The 27556-nt window shown below is 42.4% G+C and overlaps 1 protein-coding gene across 4 annotated transcripts; it reads right to left on the bottom strand.

Moving 5' to 3' along the window:
• Positions 1-435: 435 nt before the first annotated feature.
• On the bottom strand, positions 436-27051 carry LOC128351142 (T-cell receptor-associated transmembrane adapter 1). 4 transcript variants are annotated; one of them, XM_053310347.1, is made up of 6 exons: positions 26939-27051; positions 8159-8290; positions 5923-5959; positions 4555-4622; positions 4086-4144; positions 436-2531 (listed from the first exon to the last, which is right to left on the bottom strand). In XM_053310347.1, the coding sequence occupies exons 2-6, from the start codon at positions 8265-8267 to the stop codon at positions 2271-2273; spliced, it is 534 nt and encodes a 177-aa protein (XP_053166322.1). In that variant the 5' UTR covers positions 8268-8290; positions 26939-27051; the 3' UTR covers positions 436-2270. The 4 variants fall into 4 exon arrangements, with proteins under 4 accessions (XP_053166322.1, XP_053166319.1, XP_053166321.1 ...); XM_053310344.1 differs by lacking the exon at positions 26939-27051 and adding an exon at positions 11367-11463; XM_053310346.1 differs by lacking the exon at positions 26939-27051 and adding an exon at positions 8436-8655.
• Positions 27052-27556: the final 505 nt, after the last annotated feature.

Raw genomic sequence — 27556 nt, 5'->3', positions numbered from 1 at the left:
GGGCTGAGAGAGATTCCTGCCTGCAGCCTTGGAGAAGCCACTGCCAGTCTGTGAAGACAATACTGAGCTAGATAGACCAATGGTCTGACTCAGTATATGGCAGCTTCCTATGTTCCTATGTATCTGTCTGGAACTTACTGAGATTGGAAGTGGTGGAGAAAGGATGTGTAACAATATCATGTTCATTATGTCCCAACTATGCCACAAATTAAAACAATTTAAAAATATTGCCTGGTATTCTGATGCTCAGTAACATGTTTCTGCTCTTGCAGAATGCTTCCAGAATGTAAGCAGCATTTGAAGAGGGAGAGTTGTGTGTGGGTTCCCGCCAGCCCTACCTCCCACCAACAGTTTTGGTCGTGTGCACCTTTATAAAGCAATTGTGGAAAAGCTTGTAGTAATCATTCAAATGCCAAGAAGACTATCAGATTTTTCCTTGGAGGTTTATTTTTATCCCTCATTTACTAATTCCTTTACAGACAATTGAATTCAGACACACAAGACATTACACTCATTGAATAACAGGGATTGACTCGAAGATAACTTATCAGCAGAAAACGAAACATCTGTGGACATTAACTTTGCTATCTTAAACAAGTGCTAATGAAATGAACCAAAGCAGCTACATTGTTCACGAAGTAACCTTAAATATTGTGCAGCTTTACTACACATTCCAGTGTGACAAAGTCTAAATACATAATGAATGAGCAAGATTTGCATTGGAAGTTAGCAACAGTAGGAGTCATTCCAGTCTTGTAGCACTCTTCATACTTCCTATAGCAGATGACAGGATAGCTAAGGCCTGCACAGAGACTCACCCGCAACCAGAATGCTGCAAGAGTCCCCTGAAGAAGCCGCAAAATCTGCCCTGGTTCACACATTCATGGAGGGCCAGCGTTGGAAACTGGTGGAGGAACAGAGCGTGCTCCTCCCCTCCATTGCACAAGTAATCTGGTTTGTGAAAAAGGCTGCTCTACATAATCACATGGAGCATTTCCAGATGGGGCTTTTAGCTCACTTCTTCTCTGGAATGGAGGGTGTGTGCTCACATATCAGCCAGATTTACGCCCAAGTCCCTGTGAGCTATCAGACAGCACTCCAGACACAATTCGTGGTTTTCATTGTGCATTAGAACATACACTGATTTATGTCTGGGGTTAAAAAAACACCACTTTTTGTTTCGGGTTTTTTGGCCAAATTTGTACTCACAGTAAAGCCTCACAATAAACCCACGGTAAAGCCCGCTGTCTGGAAATGCCAATGGAAGCCTATTTGTGAGAACTTCCCCCACTCCTTTTGAGGGGGAAATTGTATGCCTTCCACAACTGTGGGTTCTCAGTTCACACAGGAGGCTTTCTGCCTGGTGGAGGCTTGAAACATTTGCCCATATTTTGCTCTTCTGTGCGACCTCCATAATAGAGACCTCCATAATAAATTAATTACCTTTTAAATAAAGAAATTACCCAGGATGCTCTAATGAGTTTTACATTTCCATTCTACTATTGGATAGGCAGCCTACTATCACATATAACATAATTTTGTGTGGCAGTTTGTAGAATGCAGTCAGAGTTTAGGGTGACTTTTATGTCCCTAGGGTATAAAATGTACTGCTCTTATTTTTTCTGGCTGGCCCTATTGTATGCTATATTTCTTTTTCTGTTATTTTGACCATAGCAAAGGATGGTGGTGGTGGAGGGGTAGGGGTGGGGCACATGCTCCCCAGTCCACCATACTATTTCTGCACCAGCCCTCAGTGAATGTATGAACTTTGTCTCCAGCAATGAAGTCTGGTCAGCATTTTCCCATATCACCTTTATTCCTGCCCTCACATTGATTGCATGGCACACATGAAGCCTATGATGGCTCCATCTTCGTAGCACTTCGGAAGAAACATTCAAAACATATAGAGCGGTATGCCACATGAGACTGTATTGAGATGTTTTGGTTGGAAATAAAATATTAACCTATGAAAGAGTGCCTAAGAAATACACAACATTGGCAATTACCTTTTGAGGCTAAATGGATCTGACCCTTTTCTCTCAGAACTGTATACATCTCCTCAGCAATGGTCCTAGAACCTCTGCTTTGTAAACCTTGGATTAATATGGGGTTACCACTTGCATGCAGTTTGAAGATATCTTTCTTCCCATTCAGCTCAAATTAGTTTGGTTTCTTAATTACCAGTCTTCAATCCCAGTTGTTGATTGTTTACCTTCATTTTCGTCTATCTATTTTACCTGCCACAATTACTTAGCTAGGCCATGTTCCTCTTAAAAGTTGACATCACTTGTTGCATGAATTAAACCAAATGGCCTCTGAGGATCATCGTGGGTATTGTCTTCAGATGCTTTATTTTCAGCATTCAGCTGTTCACTGTTGAGATAAATGCAGGAGTCGAAGGGCATGGAGCTGCTTCTGGGAAGTTGGTCTTCCACTTCCACTGTGGGGTATTTCTTTTTCCGAAGGTTCTTCTGCTTTCTTTTAACGCTGTGATCCAGTGAAGCATAGCACATTTGGCGCTCAACTGGTGGCTATTATTAGAAACAATAATAATTGGCTTTAATAGTCTTTTCTTTACCTATGATCCCTTTCACACCTCCAAGTAAAAGGTCAGCTGTATGAGTATACAAAAAAAGCACTGGTTAATGTGGCACACAAGCTGCTGCTGCTCTCCATCACTCTTCCTCCCTCCCACCCTGCCACATCCGATCCTCTGCCTGTTCAAGAGATGGAGGGCAGGGAAGGTTATAGTGCCAGGAATTGATTAAGCACACTTTCTGCCGCTCCAATTTCCCCACCCTCTGCTTTCTGAACAGGCAAAGGACAAGGAAGCAGTGAGAAGCAGAAGGAAGAGCTAGGTTGATTGCTGCCACAACTGCCAGATAAAGGAGGCTCACTTTGCCTCCAAGGTCTTGCAAGGGTCAGATCACAAGCTGATGCAGCCATCGCAACCATTGCAAGGGTGCCACATGAGGAGAGAGGCTGCTCAGGGGCATAGGGAGGGGAGAGCGGCCTGTGTTCAGAACATGGGCGGCCCTCCCATTCACAGCACACACTCGGGTCAGAGTTCCCACAGTGCCAGCCACCTGCAGCCACTGCTGCTGCCAGCTGCTGCCTCCTGCTGCTCACTGCGCCCATCCTCCTTCTATCCAGGCTCCACTGATGGAAGAAGGATGAACACAGCCAGGTGAGCACGGCTGAAGGAGGTGGCTGGCTGCAGCTGCTGGCTGAAGGTGGACAGCGGCAGAAGCCACCGGGAGGGGAGAGCTCTGTGGCTCCTCCTGGAGACTCAGAGCCCCCCCAGTGAAGGGCGCTCTTACAGTTCCACCCTTGGCTGCTAGCAACCTTTCCTCTTCATGCTGCACCCTTGCAGAGCCTTGCAAAGGTCAGATTAGGACCATCCCATCCAACCGTTACAAAGTCTTTGCAAAATCAACTCATGGGGGCCTGCTGGCAACCTTCCCTTTTTCTGCTCTTGCAGAGCCTTGCAACTGTCAGATTGGGAGCTTTGGGGATGGGGCTGACGCTCAGTGATGGAGCATCTGCTTTGAAGGCAGAAGGTCCCATGATCAATCCCTGTCATCTCCAACTAGGGCTGGGAGAAAGACTTCTGCTCGAAACCTTGGAGATGCCACTGTCAAGTCAGTGTAGACAATTGTGAGCTAGATGGACCAATGGTCTGACTCAGTATAAGGCAGCTTCCTATGCTCCTATGTTTCCATCTGACCTTTGCAAGGCTCTGCAAGGGCTCTGAGCAAAGAGGGAAGACTGCCAGCAGCCCCTCAACTTTAATAGTGCCCAAGCTGCCCCTGCTACATTGCAGCCTTCCTCAACCACTTCATCGATCTATCCACCCCTTCTCCTCCCTCTCTCCACCTCTGGCATGCTGCAAAATATGGCTCTGAGCTCTGGTCCTGACTCTGGCTCCAGCAGCAGGTCTCAGGTGATGCTAACCACATTCACCATCTCAGGAAAAGCTATGCATACGTGATTGCCCCCACATGATTTGGCAGGCTGCTCAGGCAGTATCATCCAAACAAGCCCCCTGTATAGAAAGCATAGCTCCATTGTATTGGTAATAATACCTGTATTTCATGGGTGGGTGTCTGGGGATGAGCACTCATTTGTTCATAGCAACTTTCATCTGGAAATTTGTAAAAAAACAAAAAATGAATAGTTGAGTAATGCAATGCATGGCTTAAAAGTCCTGCATTAAGCTGCTGGTTTTTTCCAACTAAATATACATCATTGAATATGTTATAAAATATGAATATAATCAAGCGAATTCCCTAAACTATAAAAATATGATAGAAAATTATTTGTATTGAATTGTACAAAAGAAAGCAAATTTAGCTTCCTCCGTCCAAAACCTAAATGTACGTACATGCAAAACATGTGTCCCTGTGTGTGCTTAGAACTGCAGCCTTCTGTCACTTCGCAAAAGAAAAGAAGATATAGTCAAATCTTTCCTCTCAGCCCCTCAAACAGTGGTTTGGTTTAATTTAGTTACATTATCCTAAATGCAGCAAATGGACAGTCTTAAATGCAACTTACTGAGAATCTCTTGATGGTGATTGAGATTGTCATAAACAGGACATTCTTCTGTATAAACCTCACCATTGCTGCAAAAGCAATTTAAAAATCTATAGTTATACTGTGTCTGAGAATGCCTGGACAAAATTACCTACAATATATTTAGAATGTTTTATTAGTTATATAAAGCAGGCAGAGGTGACTCTTTCATGAGGTGGGTGGAAGCAGTAACCTCAAGCAGTGGATTAATGGGACACACCAGTAAGAGAGCCAAGTTCTCCTATGCTGCTGCCATCCAAACATCTCTTCAGGGCCAATATCTGACCTTTAAAAACTTTGCGTGGAGCATGGGGAGAAGGCTACCCTCTTCTCTTCACAGCCCTTGCATAGCTTAAGAGAAGCATAAGAAGGGGATGCTGGCACATTCCCTCTTCCTCACTTTCAAGCTTGCAAGTTGTGATGACCCCCATGGGGGTCGTGGAGGAGGATTCCTCAGATGAAGACCCAGAGCAGGCGGGGGGCAGGTTGAAACTCTGGTTAGCAGAGCCAGAGCTGGCAGGCTTGCAAGCCTCTCTGTCTCCTTCTCTTCCTCCTCCTGATAAAGCCTCCGAGGCCTCTGAAGTTGAGGTGCCTGTCCCAGATCCCCGGCAGTGATGTGTGGGCAGAGTACAGGCTCAAAGGGAAGAATACCACAGGTCGGAGAGACTAGCCAGAAGGAACAGGTGTTCCAGCTCTGACCTGGCTGCATCTCCCTGACAAGGCACAGCTGCTGTGATGGGCGGGACTCTCTGCACACAACCTATTTAGAGCAGCCTGAAAGCCGGATCTGTGCTGGAAACAATCGTGGTGACCAGCCTTTACCCTGAGCCGCCTTGACCCTGGAATCTGAACCTGTTTTGTTTTGACTGACTATGATTCGTGCCCCCCACCCCAAATCCTGACATCTGTGGAATTCCCGGTGCTGACCTTTTGCAATGTTTGGACTACACTTCATCTCTGTTCCTGTCTGATTGCATCTGTCAGCTCTCCCTTCCCCTCTGGAAGGGATGATTTCGCAGCTGCTGGGCATCCGGCCAACACAGGTCATTACAAAAGAGTTGGTTTTTAATAGGGGATGGGATGGCCCACTAGGAGGCGTGGGACAAGGCGGCATTTGCCACCTTGCCTGAGGTACCGCTATAACATGGGCTGGCCCCTGAAAACAAGTGGTTTGTTTTTCTTCCTTGTTTGTATTTAATATAAGATAAGTAAGAATATGACTGACAGACTAGGTGGCAGCCAATAACCATTATCTAAAAATAACATTTAACACAACACAATACCAGTCCAATTACTTTTCCATCTTTTTCCATTGCCATAAGAAAGAAAATTGTTTAAAATTTCCCATACCTTGGACTATAATCCTGATAGTTTTCAAAATTTTTACCTGGAATACATTTTAAAATATGAACAATTCAGGAAAACTGAACAAGAGTAGGCATTTTATGGTTTTATAATTTCTTTTCTAAAAGTTGTCCCACCCACACTTTTCTGTCCTGCTATTTTCCATGAGTAAATGGGAACAGTGACCCACAGGACAGATCTATCAATGCCTACTAGTCTGGTGGCTATAACCTCAGGGGCAGGATGCCTCTCAATACCAGTTGCAGGGGAACAACAGCAAGAGAGAGGGCATTCCCTCAGCTCTTGCCTGCGAGCTTCCAAGAGGCATCTTATGGGTCACTGCGTGGAACAGGTTTCTGGACTAGCCCTGATCCAGCAGGGCTGGGCACTAGCTTTGCTCATCTAGAATATATTTTGACAGCAGTAGCACTCGCATTCTCCACTGCATAAGCAGAAGTGGCCAATCTCTCATCAAATGTTTCTTTCAGAAAAGTTGCTAACATTTTTTACTTTTTCTATCCAAAATTTAACTTCATTCTGAAATTTTGTCTACTCCCAACAAAAAATTATCCTTCCAGGGGCAGCCCTACTACTGATGGGTATCCCTATCCCTAATCTCAGATGGACCTTCCAAGAGGCAAAGTGAAGCAGTGGAATGTGAGCACCTTTAGGAGAATAGATCTTATCGACAAGGCATAATTCCTTTGCGATCAAATTACACGGGGGTCAGAGGGGCCAACCCCCACCCCCTGCATAAATTGTGTGAACTCCCTTAGCTATTGTTTTAGAAGGCTACAAAGGAGCCAGGACTGGGAGGAAATCAGGGAGTGCAGCTTGTGGATTGTGTTGAAGCCTCTCCCCCACCTTTCCCTCATACCTTAAGTACTGGGATAATCTGCCCCCTCCCCTGGAAGTTCTCCTGCACAAGCCATTCGAATAAAACCCCATTAGTTAATTTACATTTCCACCAGTTGATTGTGCCCTGTGCTAATTAATGGAAGGGAGCACCATTTTACTTTTCTTCCTCAGACACCAAAAAAGATTAATTAAACTGGAACAACTACCAGTCCCTACATCTGTTGGTATGATCAGTGTGATTACAATCACAGTCTACATCATATAATTAATGGAGCAACAAAAGAGTGAGGTGGAAAATCCATTTTAAAAAAAATCTTGTATCCTCATTTTAAATGAACAAAACACTTGTCAAATACAATTAAAGGTTTCAAACTTGTATACTTCCATGACTCAGTAAAAATCAATTCAAACTTCCTTGATCAGATTCTCCCAACCAGGGACCAGCTGGAGCACTACTACTTACTCTTATCTAACTCTATGCTGAATTATCGTTCTCTGCCATTTTTATGACGTACAACAAAGTGCCTTATTGCGTTCTACAAAGCCACTGTATTTCCTGCCTTCTACCTGCAAAACTCAGTAGTTTGTATTACAGCTGTCTGTGTCTTTCTTCAGATTATTTTAGTTAAAATAAATGCTTGAAGATTTCAAAAATTCCCTCCTGCTCCAATCAATGAACACCTATCCAGACTAAGTTAATCAATAGTACTACTCAAGAAATAGTCTAAAGGACTATTTAATTTCTACACTAAAATACTTTAGTCTGCATACATGATCTTGGCATTCAGGTAGGGGACCCTGGCTCTCCAGTTGTCGTTGAACTACAACTCCCATAATTCCCAACCACATTAAATTGTGACTGGGGATGATGTGAGATGTAATTCAACAGCAGCTGGAGGTCCAAGGTTGCCTACCCCGATCTAGGGAATCTACTCTGATTTGGCAGGTCTCAGACAAAGGTTTTTCCCAGCATGGTACATGAGATTATTTAACTATGATGAAGTGTGGGGATTTGTCTAGGCAAAGCAGGTACTCCATGCATGAGAAGTTAATCCTCGTCTTATGTTACTGATATATTGGATGTAAACAAATCTTTATATTTCGATTTTAACCTACCTGACCAATCCAGATAGCATTTAACTGAAATTATCTGTGCTTGCATCTAGTCTGTTTGTTAACAGCAAAATAAAACGCTGAAAATTATTTGTGGTTTTATCCTTAGGCAACACTGATACAATAATTAAATGCATCAAATCATTGAAGTAATTTCATTAGAAAAATAACACTTTACAAGACAAGTTGGGGATAATAAAGTGCCCCAAAACCTCATCAGCACTTTTTTCTAACATTTGCACCCTGCAAGCCCAGATTTGCATTCGCTTACCTTTTTGTTTCTTTTCTTTTAAGTAGTATAAAATATTTTTCACCAAGGAAATTATCATAACTGTCGTTACTAAAGCAAGAGGTATCCCCAGATAGAGACAATCTCTCATTTCTGTAACAGAGATGTTCACTCCTATTTTAAAAAATAAATAAATTATTAACTCTAAACAGTGCAATGCTTTATATTTATACTTTATATTTACACATACAGTATGCATAAGTCCCACTGAAATCAATCAGTCTGAAATGAATGCAACAGTGTGTTGGATTATGCTTACAGGCCTCAATCCAACCATGTGTTCTACATCAGCTAGTGGCTTTGGAGATATGCATTCCCATCTCCATCAAAAGATATGTTCATAAAATTCAACAAGGTCTGGATGAGCATCATGCTGCGAGTGTGCAACTTCACCTTGATGTCCATCCACATCAGCTAATCCTTGCTCGACTTCTCTAATATAATGGTTGCAGAAAATGCAAAGATTCAAGGTAGCATATGGCCTGAACCGCATACATGCTGCTGTACTCAATATTTATTTATTTATTTTTCTTTAACAAATTTATATGCCACTCAAAATTTATGTCTCTAGTCGGTTTACATATAATATATATGTCGGAATTCACCACCGGCTATTGAACTGTGCAACAAAAATAACATAAACAATTCCCATTTGCATAGATCTCATTATCATAATATAATATCATTATCATAATATAATATATAATATTTTCTGCTTCAAATAGGCATGAGTAAAGATGTAAAATTTTCAGAAAGCTTGACACTTTCTGTCCTCGGACCTTTTTTTGGCAGGGGGATGCAATAGCAGGGGATTGGGTTTTGAAAATTGGGTTTTGAAAATTGACATTATACAATATATTTGTATCAGATCTATATTTACTTACTGCTTCAAGAACATAACATGAATTATCTATCTATCGATCGATCGATCGATCGATCGATAGATATTATCTCATTATGTATAATTCAGTGAGTCCATAATAGTGTACAGCTTGGAACATTTATGAAATTTAGAAGTACTGTACAACTGTACAACTAATACAATAATTATAAATATACCCAGTAGTGTAACTGGATCTTCAAACTGCTGCAGCTGAAAGAAATTCAGCACATTAGTTTTTGTCAGTTGGAAAAATGGGGGGGGGATTAAACTGCTCATACATCAGTTTTACATCAACATTGTAAATAAAAGGAAGTTTTCAATACACACTTAGAAACAGTTGCCTCTCCTTACTGCCAATATTATACATAAAAATACAAAGCAATACAAAAACCCACAGCACCTCTTTACCAGGGACGACAGTGGAATAAGTGTACCACAAGCAACCAGTCCTTTTTCATATTTATATTTATATTTATAAAATTAAGCTGAAAATACATCATCATTTCTATTTATAAAATTAAACTGCAAATACATCATTAGAATAATCTTTATTCAGAAAAACATTTATCAATATTAATATCTATATTATACAGAGACTTCCAGTTGTCAACAAAGGGCTATCACTCAGTATAAAGCTAAGCTTTATTCTGTCTGCCATCATGCAAATGAATAAACTGCCAATTTAGATAATTATGCTATTTGCCACAGTTTACCAATCTATGCTTCAATATCAAATTTGTTAACAGCTGCCCAAATGGTTATTGCCACAAGTTGGAGGAATGCAAGATCTCCTACTGCAACAAGATATTTTTAAACTTTCTACTATCTGGGGGGAAAAACTAATGTTCACCTATAGCTCAACAGATCTCAGTACTGTATTACTAACTCTCAGTAAATCAGACGTTGAATTAAACTTTATAATAACAAAATATAACTCTTCACTTAAGCATCATCATCACCAAGTCATAGTAACAGTTAAAAATATATATAGTCACATGAAACATTAATATCATATAATTTAACCAATTCTTTCCTTGAGCGTGCTACCATTTCAATTTCTTTCTCCAAGTACTATCAGTTTCTGAAAGATCAATGGCTTCCAGTTAAAACTTTCATTTTGATTTCTATCCATTTCAGAGAACTGAAGGTTTTCACAGATTGAAAAAATCTTCTACCCTTTCACATGTTCACTTGTTTCTTAATTTGGTATTTTAACTTGGTTTAATTTGGTGTATATTTCCAAACAGTTTCGTTCACATGCTGCAGATGATGGCAGATTCTAAAGCAGGGGCAAAGATCTGTGAATTGTACAGGTCTACGGGCCGGCTCCAGGTTTGAGGCTGCCCTTGGCAAGGTGACCACTGGTGGGAATCTCGCTCCTTACCATGGTGGCAAGTGGGGTTTCTTTCATTCTCAGTAGCAGCAACCCCCCACGATGGCCCACATATCATCGTGATGACACATGATTTTATGTATTTAGCCATGACACATTGTATAGCATACAATATTGTATAGCTTACAATAGCTATGTGATATACATAATTTTCTCAGCTGCTGTGCTAAGGGGAGATGGGCCCACCCTGGCAGCAGCTACAGGTTGCTGGCTTGGCCCAATCCTCCACAGGGGGCCAGGGCAGGCAGCAGCAGCAACAACGGGTTCCTCTGGGATCCCTTGCCAAGGGGATTGGAGATCTGGTCTTGTGGTAGCAAGCATGACTTGTCCCCTTAGCTAAGCAGGGTCCACCCTGGTTGCATATGAATGGGAGGCTAGAAGTGTAAGCACTATAAGATATTCCCCTCAGGGGATGGAGCCACTCTGGGAAGAGCAGAAGGTTTCAAGTTCCCTCCCTGGCTACTCCAAGATAAGGCTGAGAGAGATTCCTACCTGCAACCTTGGAGAAGCCACTGCCAGTCTGTGAAGACAATACTGAGCTAGATAGACCAATGGTCTGACTCAGGATATGACAGCTTCCTATGTTCCTATGTCCCTAAAGGTGCCTTGTGCTGATGCCAGCCTTGCATGTCTGTGGTCACAGCCTAATATCGTAGATGGCCTTACACAGAAAGACGTTTTGCAGGAGTAAAGGTTCGCCAAAACATTTTGAAATTTTGCATTAAAAAGCTTTTCAGTCATTCTAAAACAGAAACAACATTGCATAACAGGGACCCCCCTTTCCCATTTTCCTTCCAAATTGCCCATATTTTCTCCAGAAAATTGGCGGGGAAAGTTGCAAGGAGGGAAGGTCTTTGAGGTCTTAGCACCTCTAAAGAAGAACTATATATGACACCAAAGCCTTGTCCTCTTACCACTGGAAATCCGGCCTTCAGCCACCCACTCCCAGCCCAGTTCTGAGGTTTCAACAGTCGTAGCCACATGCTTTCAGTACCTATTTTTATACCATTAAGGGCTAGAAGCTTAAGGAAGAAAGAAAGAAAGAAAGAAAGAAAGAAAGAAAGAAAGAAAGAAAGAAAGAAAGAAAGAAAGAAAGAAAGAAAGAAAGAAGCATTATACTCCTGATAGTACCAAAATACATGCCTATACAGGGCAATTGCAAGATCACAGAATACATAGAGTCCTTGTCTTTTACTTCAGTTGGCGAAAGAACACATCTTCACTAAACACAAAATTAAACTGCCTTAAGGGCCAATCAATCTTTATTTCAGACAAGGACCAGCAAAACACAAAACAATAATACAATAGTAAAACAGGCGATACAAGCCATCAAAACAAGAACCCACCATCTCTATTAACTTCTAAATAGTATTACTATGTTAATATTCTAATAGCTAAGTGCCAAAGCATGTGTGGTACTGCGTCTTTTTCCCCATGCAGGGCAAAAAACAGCTGAGGGAGCGATCTGCAGCAGAAAAATATCACAAAGGGAAAAGATTAAAGAATCCATCCCTTTGCATTCTGCTTCCAGTTTAGTTTGTATCCTCTGCAGCTCCATTTTGTAAAACATACAAGAAATACAATCAGGGATAAAGTATATGCAACCGAGCATATATTGGAATGTCTACAGTCACTTTCAAACCCAACTGGTCACGGAGTTCTATGTTCTCAGCTGCAGCGTGCTGAATAGCTTGTGAAACGTTGGCGTATCATGCTTTGGCGAGGATTTTTCTAAAGAAGACGGGCAATTTTGTGTCTAGCCACCAATTACTACCTTGACGCAGATATTAAACTTCTAATTTCACTAGTCCAGTGATCTTCCCTGTTTTTCAAGCAGGGGCCACTTGGGCAAAACCCACTTTCCGTGTGAGAGCCATCCCCCATTGGGCTGACCTCTGCAAGTGTTGTGCTTTTCCCAGCATTGGGTGGGGTGGGCAGGCTTTAAGATAAATAGAGCCCCATCAAGCCCCAGCAACATCCTACAAGCTAGTCTTTCCCAGTAGTCTTTCCCAGCACTTTCCCCATAGAGCTCCACATTCCCAGTGCCTCATGTACCTTCCAAGATGGTACTAGGGCTCAAGAGGCCTCTGTTTCCCTTAAAGGAGCCCCACCAGCATGGAGAAAAATGTAGTACTGTGCTGTGGATAGGCTTGTCTCTGCACAGTGCCAGGGGAGCTGTGTGGAGTATTTGCTTCCATTTGAAGCTTTTCACAGGCCTAATAAGCAATTAGTCAGGAGCTGCATTTCGGGTCAATGAGAGAGACCAGTGGCTACTGGGCCTTGCAATGAAGAACATGCCACTATAGTGCATTAGAAAAATCTCCCCATTAAGTGCTGCAAAGCAAATACAGGGATTCTGTGACAGGTTCAGACTTCATGCAGAACCACAGTTTTTTGTAACTAAGGTTTCTTTATCAAACCTGGATTGGCACTAGAGATGAGCACCAGATCTTGGTTTGTTTGTTTGGGTCCTACCCCATCTCCTTTATTCCCCAAAATCTAGGAGTATGTGTCATCTCTATGCGAGAGCCCTCTGAGGGTAAAGCTTATTTATTTATTTATTGCATTTGTATACCGCTCCTCCCAATTTGGCCCAGGGCAGTTTAAATAAACTGTTATAAGAAGAACATAAGAACAGCCCTGCTGGATCAGGCCCATAGCCCACCTAGTCCAGCATCCTGTCTCACACAGTGGCCCACCAGATGCCAATGAGAGCCTACAGGCAGGAGTTGAGGGCAAATCACAATTATAGGTTCAGGTGTTACACAAGAACAAAGACAAAGAAACCAACTTCAAACTTTGGGTTCAGACCATGGTTTGACTGCCTGAAAGAAACCAGTTCGTTGACTGGTGTGGATTCAGACATACAAACAATTAGATGAACTAAGCCATGGTTCCTTGTGATGTCTGAATCCGCCCAAATTCTGGAGCTGGATGAAGTAACACCAGAGTCTCTGAACAATGCTTTAAAGGCATTATTTGTCCACTCACCCCTCTTTTCTCACAGCTATTCATTCTTAAAACATTAATTTTGTCAGCAAAGCCTGGTAGGGAAAACAGTTATATGTTCAGTGAGGTAGAAGCTGAAGTAAACAGTATGCTATAAACTCTCCTGAGAAATGGAAGCTGTCTGTACTCCTCCATGATAATGATCCTTCGTTATTCCAAAAATCACCCACCAAGCTTCCTCTTTACTGTTTCCCTTCACTCAGTTCACCAATCCAAAAATACCCCTTCACTCTCTCACTCAGGTGCTGGGAGCTTTCAGTCCAGCAGTACTCATAGCAATAGCCAGTTGCTGGAGGTGGGATGAGAAGGTGATACCAACAGCAACCTATCTAAAAACATAATTTAAAGATCATGTCTTTAGGAATTTATATATTATGGGGGCTGACATCCTGACTAACAGAGTGTGGGTGTGCCAGGAAGCCACATCTGTACTGCAGAGAGTTTCTCCACTACGGCAGCACCCACACAGGGGTGCAGACAGAGGGAAAGTTTGAGAATCAAACTCTCACATTTGCAGGGGCCAGAAGAAAGGCACTTGTGGGGCAATATGCTTTGAAGACTGAAGATATTGGTTATTAGGTTGGGTGGGGGATGTACAATAAAATAAGGGGAGAACCCTTCAAATGCTTAGGGGATGAACTGCACCCTTGCGCCAGTGTGTATAGCAGGAGGGGTGGATTTTGCTGATCTCCTCCGCAAATGCATGACCCCCAGGGACTTTTTTTTTTTTTTTTTTGATGGTGCGGGGCACTTCCGGAGACAAAGGAGACCGGCAAAATCCATCCCCTGCTGCACGCCCGATGCTGTGCAACTAGGATGCTGTTCACAACACAGATGCTCCTAGCCACACTGCATTAGAATGTCTGCCATTGTGCTTAACAATTTAGAAAATGAAAGAGAACACCAATGCTTTGAGAACTGATATGATATGGATAGGGTGTTGGACCTGAACTGGACTTGAACTGGGGTAATCAAAGTTCAGAAACATTAAGTTCACTTGCTAACCTTGGGCCAGGCACCATCTCTCAGGCTAGCCTACCTCACATAGTTGTTGTGAGGACAATGCGGGGAGGGAACCACATATGCTGCCCCAAATCCCTTGGGAAAAGGTGGAGATTAAAAATGCAAATGTTTGCACATTGAAGAACATGTGAATATGTGCACATCTTGTTTCCACAATCCTTTTTGTGCACTTTGGTCAGGATATCATTTAGCACAGAGTGGCCCTGGTATCACTTCTGCAGATGTCTGAATAGTCCTTCAAGGACTATTCAACACCCTACAGAGGCTGTTTGTGATGAGATGGGGTTTCATCTATGAAACATCATCATGAGACTATGCTTTCCTGAGATCTACCCTCAGTAGAGAGATTGATAGCATAGAGTAACCCCCATCTCATCACAACATAACTAACACATTATTTACTAGCATGATTGACAGAATGCTCTTCACCTGGTAGATCTAGTATACTGTAGTAGTTAAGAGCTTGAGTTGGAAGAATCTGCAAAATTCAAATCTCAGTTCAGCCATGAATTTAGAAGGCAGGCTTAGATAAACTACCATCTCTTAGCATTCCTGTCCTTGCCCCTTCTCCACAAATAATGTTGGATACTAGTCTTCCTTACAAGGTTATTGTAAAAATTATTGAGATTGCATGTGTGAAATGCGTTGAGCACTTTAAAAAAAAGTCATACACATGATGGAGCAGATTTAGAGGTGCCTTACACAAAGAGAAAGACACTTCTGCTCATGCAGGGGGGCCACAATTTCCATTTTCTTCTCCCTGCAGCCCGTCCTATGCCATATCCCACACTTGGATCCTCCAACTCTCAGGACTGGCTTTTCAGGGGCTGCAGCAAGGAAGAGGAGATGGAAGAGGATAGCCCCATTGTTCAAAATGGGTCCCACCCAATATTATCTCTTATTGCCATGTATTGCCTCATGTTGGCAAACAAACTGGAAGCATTTTTGGCAATAATATGCCTTCAGATGATCCCCTAGGATAAAATGCTTTATGATTTCTATATAATTATCTGTGAGAGTCCATCCAGAAATCCCATTGTTGAAACAATTTTAGTTTACAAAACTAAACAAAGAGGTATTTTAATGTGCTTGTTATAGATCCTGGGGAATGGGAATTGCTGAAATTAGTGAGGATGTCTTTGGAAAAAGCTGTTGTTCAAAATGAATAAGGCATTTACATCTCTGCAAAGGTCTGAATATAGTACAGTAATTCTCTAATGATGTTAGTGTCTACATTTTTTGTTTTAATTTCAATAGTATTTGTCCCAAACCATATTCCTTGTGGTGTTTTTTAAATTCATAATGTACTACTTAAGCTTCAGAAACACTGAAACCAACACCTATCCTATTCTTCTTCAGTTCAGTTTAGGAACTAATCTTATTAGGCATTGACATCAGTGACTAAATTCCCACTGATTTTATTGTCAGATATTTGTGCTTCCAACAGTCCATGCTGCTACAGTCATAATCACACATTCATTTCTTCCTTCCCATCAGCTCTGAAACAGGCTAGCTGTTGGGTTCCATTATGTGCTTTAAGACTAAGCTTGATGCCAATAGAGACTGATCCGTTGAGAATTCTGGCAGTAGTCTAATATATATCTCTTGAATGAGAATGGCAAGAGAAGCAGTGCCAGATTCAATATAGCTTAGGCTCCTGTGCCTTTTATAATGGCACATGAGAGAAAACTTTGATGGCTTTGCTTCTTTCACATTATGCTGGCAGATTGGACAACTGCCACAATTCTCCCTCATGCTCAATAGAAATTCCTGATTCACCTTAAATCTAGCTGTCCCCAGCACCAGCATTCCAAGATTTCTGAACCATGTCCAAGCACTACATCTGAAATTACACATTTCTACCTGTTTTGACAGTTCAAAGAAGATAACAAGAAAATGGCCAGCATCAAACATTTTAGTAGAGCTGGATTAGATGCAAAGAGGTGGCATATATCTTGCAAAGTTGCTGCGATTCTCTTGTAATTAAGTACCTTATCATTAAATGTACATCTGCAATCATTTTCTGGTCACTTTCCTGTATACATTTTCAAAATGCAGGCTAGAAAGTGTGATGTCATAACTGTCCGTGATTTATCCTAATTGATGAGGTCAGGATAACAACTTATTGTTCTTTCAGCAATTAATAGTATACAACTCTTCATTCAGTGCTGTCCCTCAATGAGCAGAAGCTTGTCTTTTATACACGCCCACTGACCCTATATATCCTGACCATGGGCAGGACCCAGAATGATAGTAATGACTAAGCATATTGAAGTAAATGGGACAAATTAATCCCAATGAGACCTGGTCATGACTAACTTAGACTGGATTCTGCTCCATAGCGGGCATGTTTATACCTTCCTCATTCCCACTGAAAGAAAGAAAGAAAGAAAGAAAGAAAGAAAGAAAGAAAGAAAGACAATACATCTCAGTATTTATGCAAAGGCACAATTATGCCAAAGCATCCAGGTGAGCACATATAAAACATTGATATGCATTTTAGGTATTTCTTCTGCAATGCTGCTTTTCAAACTATTTTAAATTGAGAATAAATGGAGGTCAGCAGATGGCACTGAACCTCTTTTACAAGGAGAGTAAGGAGGATAAAAGGGGGGTTCAGTTCCAGACAAACAGCAGCTCCATGCTGAACTGAGATAAAATGGAGGAAAAGCAGAAAAGGATAACTCACTCCTTGTCATGTTCAAGCTGTGGCAATTGATAACACAGTTGGGTTCATACTGGATCACACATTACTACCTTTGTAGAATGTTAAGGAATTACTACAGTTCATAGTTGGGGGAGCCAAACCTCCAAGTTCAAGGTAATTAAGAGAAGGCATACAAAGCAGTGTGAACAGCACAAGCTAAACAAATTGCCATGTAGTATATTTCTTTAAAAATGGCTGGTACAAACAAACCCTTAGGATTTAACGGGTCTTCTTAGGATAGAGTTAGGAGTTGTGAGGGCCAGCAATTCCCAGACTCTGAGGAACTGTAATCTTTTGAATGACGAGATCACACCATTAGCAGTTACAGTTCTTTCTCTGCTCTTCCCATGCAAGCCTCAGTCAAGGAAGCAGCAGCAGCTTAATGATGCAAACTTTAATTCTGCCTAGAAATATTCTCCCCAATCACCTAGTGATAAAAAAATCAGGTTCTGTAGCAATGACCCTTGCCAAAAGCAAATCCATTAAGTGACTGAATCATCTTAAACCAACATCAATAAAGAATTCACCTACATGGCCTTCAAGATAGGTTTGAATCTCTGGAAACGGGTTTGTACATGAGAATTAATTAGAACATGGTTATTTGAGCTTTTAGTATTCAGGCAGCATGTTCTGAAGGGGAAAAGGCAGCGGATAAAATGGAGAACCCATGGAAAAGGTACAGTTATTTCCCCTAATAAAGTCCCCCCCCCACTTAACTAAAGGTTTAATAAGTTGATAATAATGACTAATCATCAGGTATATTCATATAAGTGAGGGGAGTCTGACATGCTGCCGCAGCATTTGCAGTTAAGCTAAAGCACACCCAGAATTGCTAGTATAGAGGAAAAGTACATACCTTTTGATTTCTGGCTGTTTACAGAAAAGGCACTTTCACTCAAACAGGAAACAAAGTGGGGTTCAAAGTTTAGAACCTCACAGACTCTGAAGCCGTTTTTTTTCCTGACCCAACTTGTGCTGATCTGGCTAGTTAAACGGCAAGTTAAAATCTTTGTAGTTACAAACAGGAAACGTGATAGATGAGGCTTCTGTGACAACCACGGGATCAGTGTTGTGACTTTCTTCTTCATAGTTTTCTTCAAAAAGAAGAAAACATGAAATAGAAGCAAGTTATGTTTTTGGAGTATGACAGTGAAAGCCCCCCCCCACCCCTCTAACTCTTGTGTGGTGTTGTTCCTTGATGATTCAAAGATATAGGGCTATGAAGACTACAGGTGCATTGTATGATGAGGCTTAACCTTGTTTTGTCCCCATGACAGAAGGAACACAACGACACTCATCAAATAAGGACCATTATAAATGTTTTAATCAAAGTCCAGTCATGAGATATAGGATATACAGCCTCACAACTCTTTCTTCAGCCAGAAATAAAATATTGGCCGTTACCTTAGCATCTTATAAACTCTCCCTAGTTTCTGAGGTTGAGGCTGTGGCCAGGAGTGCTTTTTATCAGCTTTGGCTGATACGTCAGATACGTCCATTTCTGGAGACAAATGACCTTAAAACGGTGGTACATCTGGTAACCTCTAGGCTTGACTACTGTAATGCACTCTACGTAGGACTGCCTTTGTATGTAGTTCAGAAACTACCACTGGTCCAGAATGCGGCTGCCAGATTGGTCTCTTGGTTTACTCAAATGGACCATATAACACTGATTTTAAAAGAACTGCACTGGCTGCCGATATGTTTCCAAATGAAATACAAAGTGCTGGTTATTACCTATAAGGCTATCAACGGCTTAGGTCCAGGGTACTTAAGAGAGCGCCTTCTCTGTCATGTACCTTGTCACCTATTAAGATCATCTGGAGAGGTCCGGTTATGGTTGCCGCCAACTCGTTTGGAGGCAACTCAGGACTAGGCCTCAAGTTCCCTCCCTGGCTTCTCCAAGATAGGGCTGAGAGAGATTCCTGCCTGCAACCTTATTGTCTTCACTGCCAGTCTGTGAAGACAATACTGAGTTAGATAGACCAATCGTCTGACTCAGTATATGGCAGTTTCCTATGTTCCTATGGCCTTCTCTGTGGCTGCCCCAGGGCTTTGGAACACTCTCCTGAAATAAGAGCATCTCCTCCTCTATTTGCTTTTAGGAGGACCCTGAAGACATACCTGTTTCCTCAGGCTTTTAACTGAAAATTAAATTTTAAATTTTAACGTGTGTTTCTATCTACTGTGATTTTTATCTGTTTTTATGAACTTCATATGTTTTATATTATGTTTTAATTTGTACACCGCCTAGAGATTTCTATACTAGGCAGTATAGAAGTGAAACAAACAAACAAACAAACAAACAAACAAACAAACAAACAATTTCAAGACTGGCACCTTGGATCTGACCCAGAAGCAGACTGGTAACCAGTGACACTGTCGCAGGATGCATGTAAAACCCATGAAGCAACTTGCACCCACAAGCATCTTTGCAGCAGCATTCTGGACTAGTTGAAACTTCTGAACCATCTTCAAGGTATCATTGAAAGGATCCTTGGAAGGATGCTTACACCATACATTTGCAGGAGTGGCATGAAATAAAAGGCAGCTGGGTTTCTTTTTTCCACCACTCTAAAATAATAATGTTTGAAGATTGTATTCATCATAAAATCAAGGAAATTTGTCCAGTGGGTATGGAAATTGGCACAGAGGATCTGTTTGATAAGGGCTATCTTCTGGCCAAATTTCAGAAATATTCAATATATTATAACATTTTTTAAAAATTGCACCAAAGTGCAATGGTGTCCTGTTGCAGTTTACACAAAAGCTTCAATAAAGAACTATACATCAAGCAACATATTTAGAGCTTTACATGCTGAGCTCTTTAGTCTCACTGCTTTTGTCTCTTCTCCCCTTAGAGCAAGATAGCTGTAAGGTAAGAGCAAGGTAGCTCTGTGGGAGGGAGGGGTCACCTCAGCTGGAACATAGGAGTTGGGTGGTGGCAGCTCCAAAGCCTGTATCTCACTCTTCTCTCCTCCCCTCAGAGCAAGATGGCTCCTGGTTGCTCTGTGGTGGCAGCTGGGGAGGGAGGGACCATCTTAGCTGGAATAGTGCTCTTTAAAAAACACAGTTTAGCAGTGGTTGAAACCTAAATCAGCCAATGCCTCACAGAGCTCCCTGTTGAAATAAGAGCATCCCCTTCTTTGTTTGTTTTCAGGAAAATCCTTAAGATGTACCTGTGTTCTCAGGCTTTGAAATGAGATTTTTAAATGTAATATGTTTTTATCTGTCATCTTGTTCTATTAGTTTTGTGAATTTTTACTGTTTTATGCTGTTTTAATATTTGTTGTTTTTAATTTGTACACCGCCTAGAGATGCAGATATTTATTTATCTCTGTATCGTATTTTTGTACTGCCTGATATAGACATCTCTAGATCGTGTACAAAGTTAAAACATAACAAATGTAAAAACAATGCAAAACAGTTAAAATTCATAAAAACAGATAACACAATCTCAGTGAATAAAAACATTAAAAAACTATGAAAACTTAATTTTCAGTTAAAAGCATGGGAAAACAGGTACTTCTTGAGAATCTTTCTAAGAGCAAGCAGAGAAGAAAATGCTCTTATTTCAATAGGGAGTGTATTCCAGGGTCCCGGGGGCACCACCAAGAAGGTTCCTGGTCTATATTAGGCTGTATAGAAATATATGAGAGAGAGAGAGAGAGAGAGAGAGAGAGAGAGAGAGAGAGAGAGAGAGAGAGAGAGAGAGAGAGAATAAAACAAAAGCAAATTCCAATTAGCAACAAAAGCGATAAAGTGAAGGCACTATTTGAAAGCAGTGTAGCCTGCTAGATCAGAAAATATCATTCTCTGTATATTCTTGGTTCTTGCTTCAGTGAAAGAAGGAATGTGAGCAAGCTTCAAGGGTGACCTTAGTGAGCAGCAGAAGAACATACAAGAGTGAGTGTCCACATTTCTCACTAATCTTTACAACAGCCTGTAAGGCAGCTCTGTGGTTGGCATTCAGACAAACACTGCATGTGGGGTAGGATTTTCTCTGCTCTCCCCTTCTCTTTGAAGCCTCTGTGGTTCCCAAAAAGATGTCCTTGAGGGTCATGTGACCCTCAGGGGCATATTTTTGGGAGCCAAAGTTGTCTTCAGACAGAAGGGGAGATGGGTGAAAATAACCTCTCCCCTGTAGTGCCATCTCAGCATTAGTTTAAATGTCAGCCAGTGTTATTCTCCAGTTCATGGGTGTCTTGGACCAAGTACCTTTATCAATTCCCTTAGGGTACTGGGAGCCACATTGGTGGCTGTCATTGTCTTGTTTTACCTATAATGGAATGGTCCTGCTGTTGTGTCCCTGGAGGCAACAGCAGAGATGGGGCATTCATTGTGTAATAGGTAAAGCAAAACAGCAGCTACTGAAGAGCACTCCAAGCCACTACTAAGGTAAACTCCAACAAGGATATGAGAGACACTTAGCTTGTTTATTTATTTAGCATATTTTATACCACCAAAAGCTTACTTCTCATGGCAGTTTACATAAAAATAAAACCAATAAAAATAGTAACAGCTTGGAGTGCTTCTTGGCAGTTGTGCTAGCAGCCACCATCTTTTTCCCCCATCAAGGCCTCAAAAGGTGGCCATGGGCCCTCACTAGTACTTCAGTTGGCTGATCCCTGATACCAGCCCTACTACTAATACTACTATTCCCTTCAGACAGAATGGCAAACTATGGGTCTATTGGACCCACAGTTTGCCTCCATCCCCACGCCCACACTTCCAGACGATCACAGTCTTCAGTCTGGTAGCCAGCAAAGGGGGCAAGACTGGCTGTGCAGGCTTCCTCCGACCCTGGAAGAGCAACCCGTGCCAGCCAATAGGAAAGCAGTCTGTGGGAGGAGCTTCCTCCCTTCAACGTCATGGTGGAGGGAACAAACCCTTGGTTGGGTGAGTGTAACTCACTACAGACCGAGGGTTCATTCCGAGGTTTGGGGGAGAAATGGGAACTGTGTTTGGATCCAGGAACCACGGTTCTAATCATTCAGATATCGGGGGGGCCAACCTGAGGCGAGTTCGCTTCAAGTTGCCTGTGACGTCCAAAGGGGGCTTATAACAACAACAAAATTTACATATTTTTAACCTTAAAAATAACCTTAGTGGTGGCTTGGAGTGCTCTTCAGGAAATGTTGTTTTGCTTTGTCTATTACACAATGCCCCCATCTCTTTTGTTGCCTCCAGTGACACAACAGCAGGGCCGTTGCATTAAAAGCCAATGCCTTGCTTCTCAACAAAAGTTTTCAAAACAGTTTACATAGGGGATAGATGGAGATAGATGGATAGATAGATAGATAGATAGATAGATAGATAGATAGATAGATAGGATGGTTCTCTGTCTCAACAGGGCTAACAATCTAAAAAAGAAAGGTAGAAACCAGCAGCAGCAATTGGTAGGACTTTATGCTGAGGGTGAATTGGAGCAATTGCTCTCCTCCTGATAAATATAAGAGAATCACTAATTTAAAGGGGGCCACTTATTTCAATTAGCCTTGCTATGAACCTTGTATTGCAGATGGGGAGCTGAGGCTGAGGGAATGGAGAAGGATTAAAGGAGGTTTACTTCCACGCAAGCATTTTGATAGCCTAAAACGGTATCATCAATCCATTTTTCATACATGAACTCATCAAAACTGCAGATGGCAAGTGCCATCTTAGGAGGCCTTTCTCTTTCTGTCTCACACAAGAAAAAGTGCCTCTTCTAGGACAATGCCTTCTTTGACACACACGTACCTCACCTAAAAAAGGAGGTATACTTTTTATTTGAGAGCTATTGTTTATACTCACATACAAGTTTAATCAATTAATTGACTAAAATTTCTTTAATTGGCTGACAACACTAGACATTAAACATGGTTTGGGTTTTTAAATAGCACATAGTAATACTTAGAAATAAACACTGCACCTCAATGTCATCGTATCACCTGCTGCTGAAAGATTTTTTTCTCATTACAAACATCATCACAGACTTCCTGTGGAGAAACCACAATGTTTTTTCCAGAACTTTGAACAACGCTTTCAGCCAGAGCTTCAGTAATTATGCACATACACATTTTCCATTGAGAGAAATCCTGCCCACCTTTTGTCACATGACTTGGTTTGGACTACTGATGGCATGAACTCAGATAGGTTCATGCTCACTAAAATAGCCAGAGCATATGCCCTACTTTGGAAATCAGGAGCCTGGTCCACAGGTGCAAGAGAAACCCTGCTGGGTAAGCAAGGCTGTATGCCTTTTCAGACAGTAGGGCTGTTGACACAGATAAAAATCAAGAGGGAGTGGAGTGGGGGGTTAACCCTTTTCCAGTTGCCACAACCCTGATTCCAATTCCCAGAGCATGGTCAAAGGGCACATGAGACAGCCACCTTGCTGAAGCTAAGCAGGTCTTGGTGTGTTCAGTGCCTAGATGGGAGACTCATGTATGTCCCCAGAAGGTCCCAAGTTCAATCTCTGGCATTTCGAGGTAAAGTTGGGAATGACTTCTGCCTGAAACCTTGGTGAATTCACTGCAAGGCATTGCAGACAATACAGAGCTAGCTGGACCAGTGATCTGACCTGGTATAAGGCTGTACCTAAATTGCCCCTGGATCACATCCCATTGCCACATCAGTAGAAATATCCTTGAATTTGAGGTAGGGATTGATGCTGGAAAATCATAAGAGGTTGAACTGTGCCACAACTCCAGCCCATGCTGGAGCTCCCTGTGGCTGCTTTTGGAAAAAGAAACATGAAATTGAGACTCCAAACTCAGAGCTCCCACATCATGTCTAGTTTGACCTTGAGGCTGAAAGAGAGACAGCAAAGTATAGCTGATGGAGTGGCTTGTCCAAGTGAAACAAATGAGGCCTATCAAATGAGGCATCCATGAAATGAATGTGCTCTCTAAAATGCTTAACAACCTTGCAAGTTGATCTCAGTCCTTACTGGCGCTTTCCAGCTAGCTGCTCAACTGCAGCAAAATGCCTCTGTTCAGGCAGGTCACATATGAAATGTAAACAGCAGGGGGAGCAGTCTCGTGGAAACTAACAACACATAGCCCCCAGCAACTTTCTATTTGATCTAATGACCGTAAATAAAATTACAATTACAATTACAGCAACTTTCCTATTTCATTCATTCATTCATTCATTCATTTATTAGATTTATACCCTGCCCAAACCCACATCTCTGGGCGGCTAACAACAATTAAAACACATAAAAAGTTAAACCAGTTAAACATATAACACATATAAAAGTTAAAACAATACATTAATTTAAAAACCATAAAATTAACAAATAATATTTTTTAAATTAAAAACCTGAGAAGGCTTGGGTAAAAAAAAAAGTGTTTTCAAATGTTTTTTAAAAATTAGCCAGAGATGGGGAGGATCGTAACTCAGGAGGGAGCACATTCCACAATCTCAGTGCAGCAGCCAAGAAGGCCCTGGACTATGTACAAAGGCAGCCCCACGTAGAGCACATTACAGAAGTCAAGTCTGGAGGTTACCAACAAATGTACCACTGTTTTGATGTCATTGATCTCGAGAAACGGATGCAGCTGGTGTATCAGCCGGAGCTGATAGAAAGCACCCCTGGCCACGACCTCAACCTGAGAAACCAAGGAGAGGTGTGGATCCAGGAGTACTCCCAGACTGCGGACCTGTTCCTTTTGGGGAAGTGTGACCCCATCCAGAACATGTAGATAAAAATCGTCTCTGGAGTTTTGACCCCGCACAATAAGTACCTCCGTTTTATCTGGATTCAGCTTCAGTTTATTCTCCCTCATCCAGCCCATTACTGCTTCCAGGCAGGCATTTAGGGAGGATATGCCAGCTTCTGAAGAAGTTGACATGGAGAAGTAGATCGCGTACTGATAACACCCAGCTCCGAATCCCCTGATGATCTCTCCCAGCAGTTTCATGTAGATGTTAAAAAGCATTGGAGAGAGTATGGAGCCTTGAGGGACACCATACTTAAGCTCAGATGTTGAAGAGCAACAATCTCCAATCGACACCATCTGGAACCTGTCCGAGAGGTAGGAGCAGAACCACTGTAAAACAGTGCCTCCAACCCCCAACCCCCTCAGATGCTCCAGAAGGATATTATGGTTGATAGTATTGAAAGCCGCCGAGAGGTCCAAAAGGACCAACAGAGTCACACTTCCTCTGTCAATTGCCAATTGGAGATCACCCATCAGGCTGACCAAGGCAGTCTCCACCCCATAGCCTGCCTGAAAACCAGTTTGAAATGGGTCTAGATAATGAGTTTCCTCCAAGACCGTCTGGAGCTGAGAGGCCACCACCTTCTCAATTACCTTTGCCCAGCCACGGGAGGTTGGAAACAGGCCTATAATTGCTCAACTCTGAGGGATCTAATGCAGGCTTCTTTAGAAGAGGTCTAATGATTGCCTCCTTAAGACAAGGAGGCATCCTGCCCTCCCTCAGAGAAGCGTTTATGATATCCACCAGGCTGTTTACAACAACCTCCCTGTTAGATCGAACAAGCCATGTTGGACAAGGGTCAAGAGAACAAGTGGTAGACCTCACCGATCCAAGTAGCTTGTCCACATCCTCAGGAGTCACAAACTGAAATTGATCTAGTTGAATCGTATAAGAAGAATTATTGGACACCTCCAGTTCAGACATCAAATCAATTGTGGAATCTCCCCAAATCCGAAAGATTTTGTCTGCGAAAAATTCATTAAACACATCACAGCAGGTGACTGATGCTTCTTAATTCTGGTTCAAGGGAGGGGGGGCAGATACTAGCCCCCTCACAACCCTGAACAACTCCACTGGACATGAACTCGCAGAAGCAATGCGGGCAGAAAAGAATTGCTTCTTTGCCACACGTATTGTCTGAGCATAGATCTTTAAGTGTGCTCTATATCGTAATCTGTAGGATTCGAGTTGAGTCTTTCTCCACTTGCGCTCCAATCACCTACCTTGCCGCTTCAGCCCCCGTAGAGCTTCCGTATACCAAGGGGCCAATTTTGAAGCGGGTCAGAGGGGACGCTTAGGAGCTATCGTGTCTACTGCCCTGGTGAGCAGGTTGTTCCAATTCTCAACCAGGGCATCAACAGGATCACCGGCAAAACCAGCATTAAATCCTTCCAAGGCTTCTTGGGATCCTACTGGATCCAATAACCTCTTCGGACAGACCATTCTAATGGGCTCCTTGCCCCTGCAGAGGTGGAAAGTGGTTGTAATCCCAACCTTAACCAGATGGTGGTCCATCCATGACAATGGGGAAATCACAGGAGTCCCCACCCACGGAACACCACCCTGTTCAGAGTAAAAGACCAAATCAAGCATGTGACCTGCAGTGTGCGTCGGTCCAGAGACCACTTGGGATAGGCCCATAGTTGTCATCGCCGCTATGAACTCCTGAGCCGCCCCGGATAGATTGGTCCCGAAACGAACATTGAAGTCCCCCAGCACCAAAAGTCTGTGAGACTCCAACGCAAGTCCCGCGACCAAGTCCGTGAGCTCAGTAAGGGACTCAGTTGGGCAGCGGGGCGATTGGTACATCAACAAAAGTCCCAATCTATCCCTGGTCCCCAAACTTAAGTACACACATTCAATATGGTCCGATACCCTAACAGGCACCCTGGTAAGGGAAATGTCATCCTTATAGACCACAGCCACTCCACCTCCCCTCCCACCTCCCCTCACCTGCTCCTCTACAGAATATCCTGGAGGAAGAAGCTAGGACCAAACTGGACCACTAGCTTCCCCCAACCAAGTCTCAGTAATACATACCAGGTCAGCCCCTTCATCCATATTCAAATCTCGGATGAGCTCTGGCTTATTTTGGACCAACCTGGCATTGCAGAGGAGCAAGGTGAGGCTATGTGGGTTGTTGGCAATGCTCCCCGAGGTCAAAGAGCTGGCAAGATAGCCAGAAGGGAAGACAGCGATTAAATATGCCAGATATATGAGGTCCTAGCTCTATAACACAGCAATTAAATTCAAAACAAGGCATTCGAAATGTGAACGACACCCTGCTGTCTGCGTAGGCACTGCGGTGTCACAACACAGGAAGTGTGGAAGCACACTTCTGAGATACGACGTGACCCAGTTGCAGGGTCTAATCTGGAATGCGCCATGGTGGAGAATGCTACCTTTGCAAACTGACCTGTAGGACCAGCATTGGCAGCAGAGTTTTGCTAATATGATGAGGGGTGGGACACACACACGGACAGACACACATAGAAAATGCCAGGTGATCTCATAAGGCTACTGGGATGTAGGCTAAAAAAGATGCACTTCAAAAACAATACATTCACTGATGCAAAACTGATAGCTCAGTTAATATGGTACAGTGCCTCTGTAGAGATGGCACAGCAAGTGGTTGTGAATGCAATTGCACTTGCAGAA

Source organism: Hemicordylus capensis, chromosome 3 (assembly GCF_027244095.1).
Source record: "Hemicordylus capensis ecotype Gifberg chromosome 3, rHemCap1.1.pri, whole genome shotgun sequence".
Taxonomy (NCBI): domain Eukaryota; kingdom Metazoa; phylum Chordata; class Lepidosauria; order Squamata; family Cordylidae; genus Hemicordylus; species Hemicordylus capensis.
The sequence above is the reverse complement of the archived record's forward strand: the minus strand, read 5'-3'. Positions and strand labels throughout refer to the sequence as shown.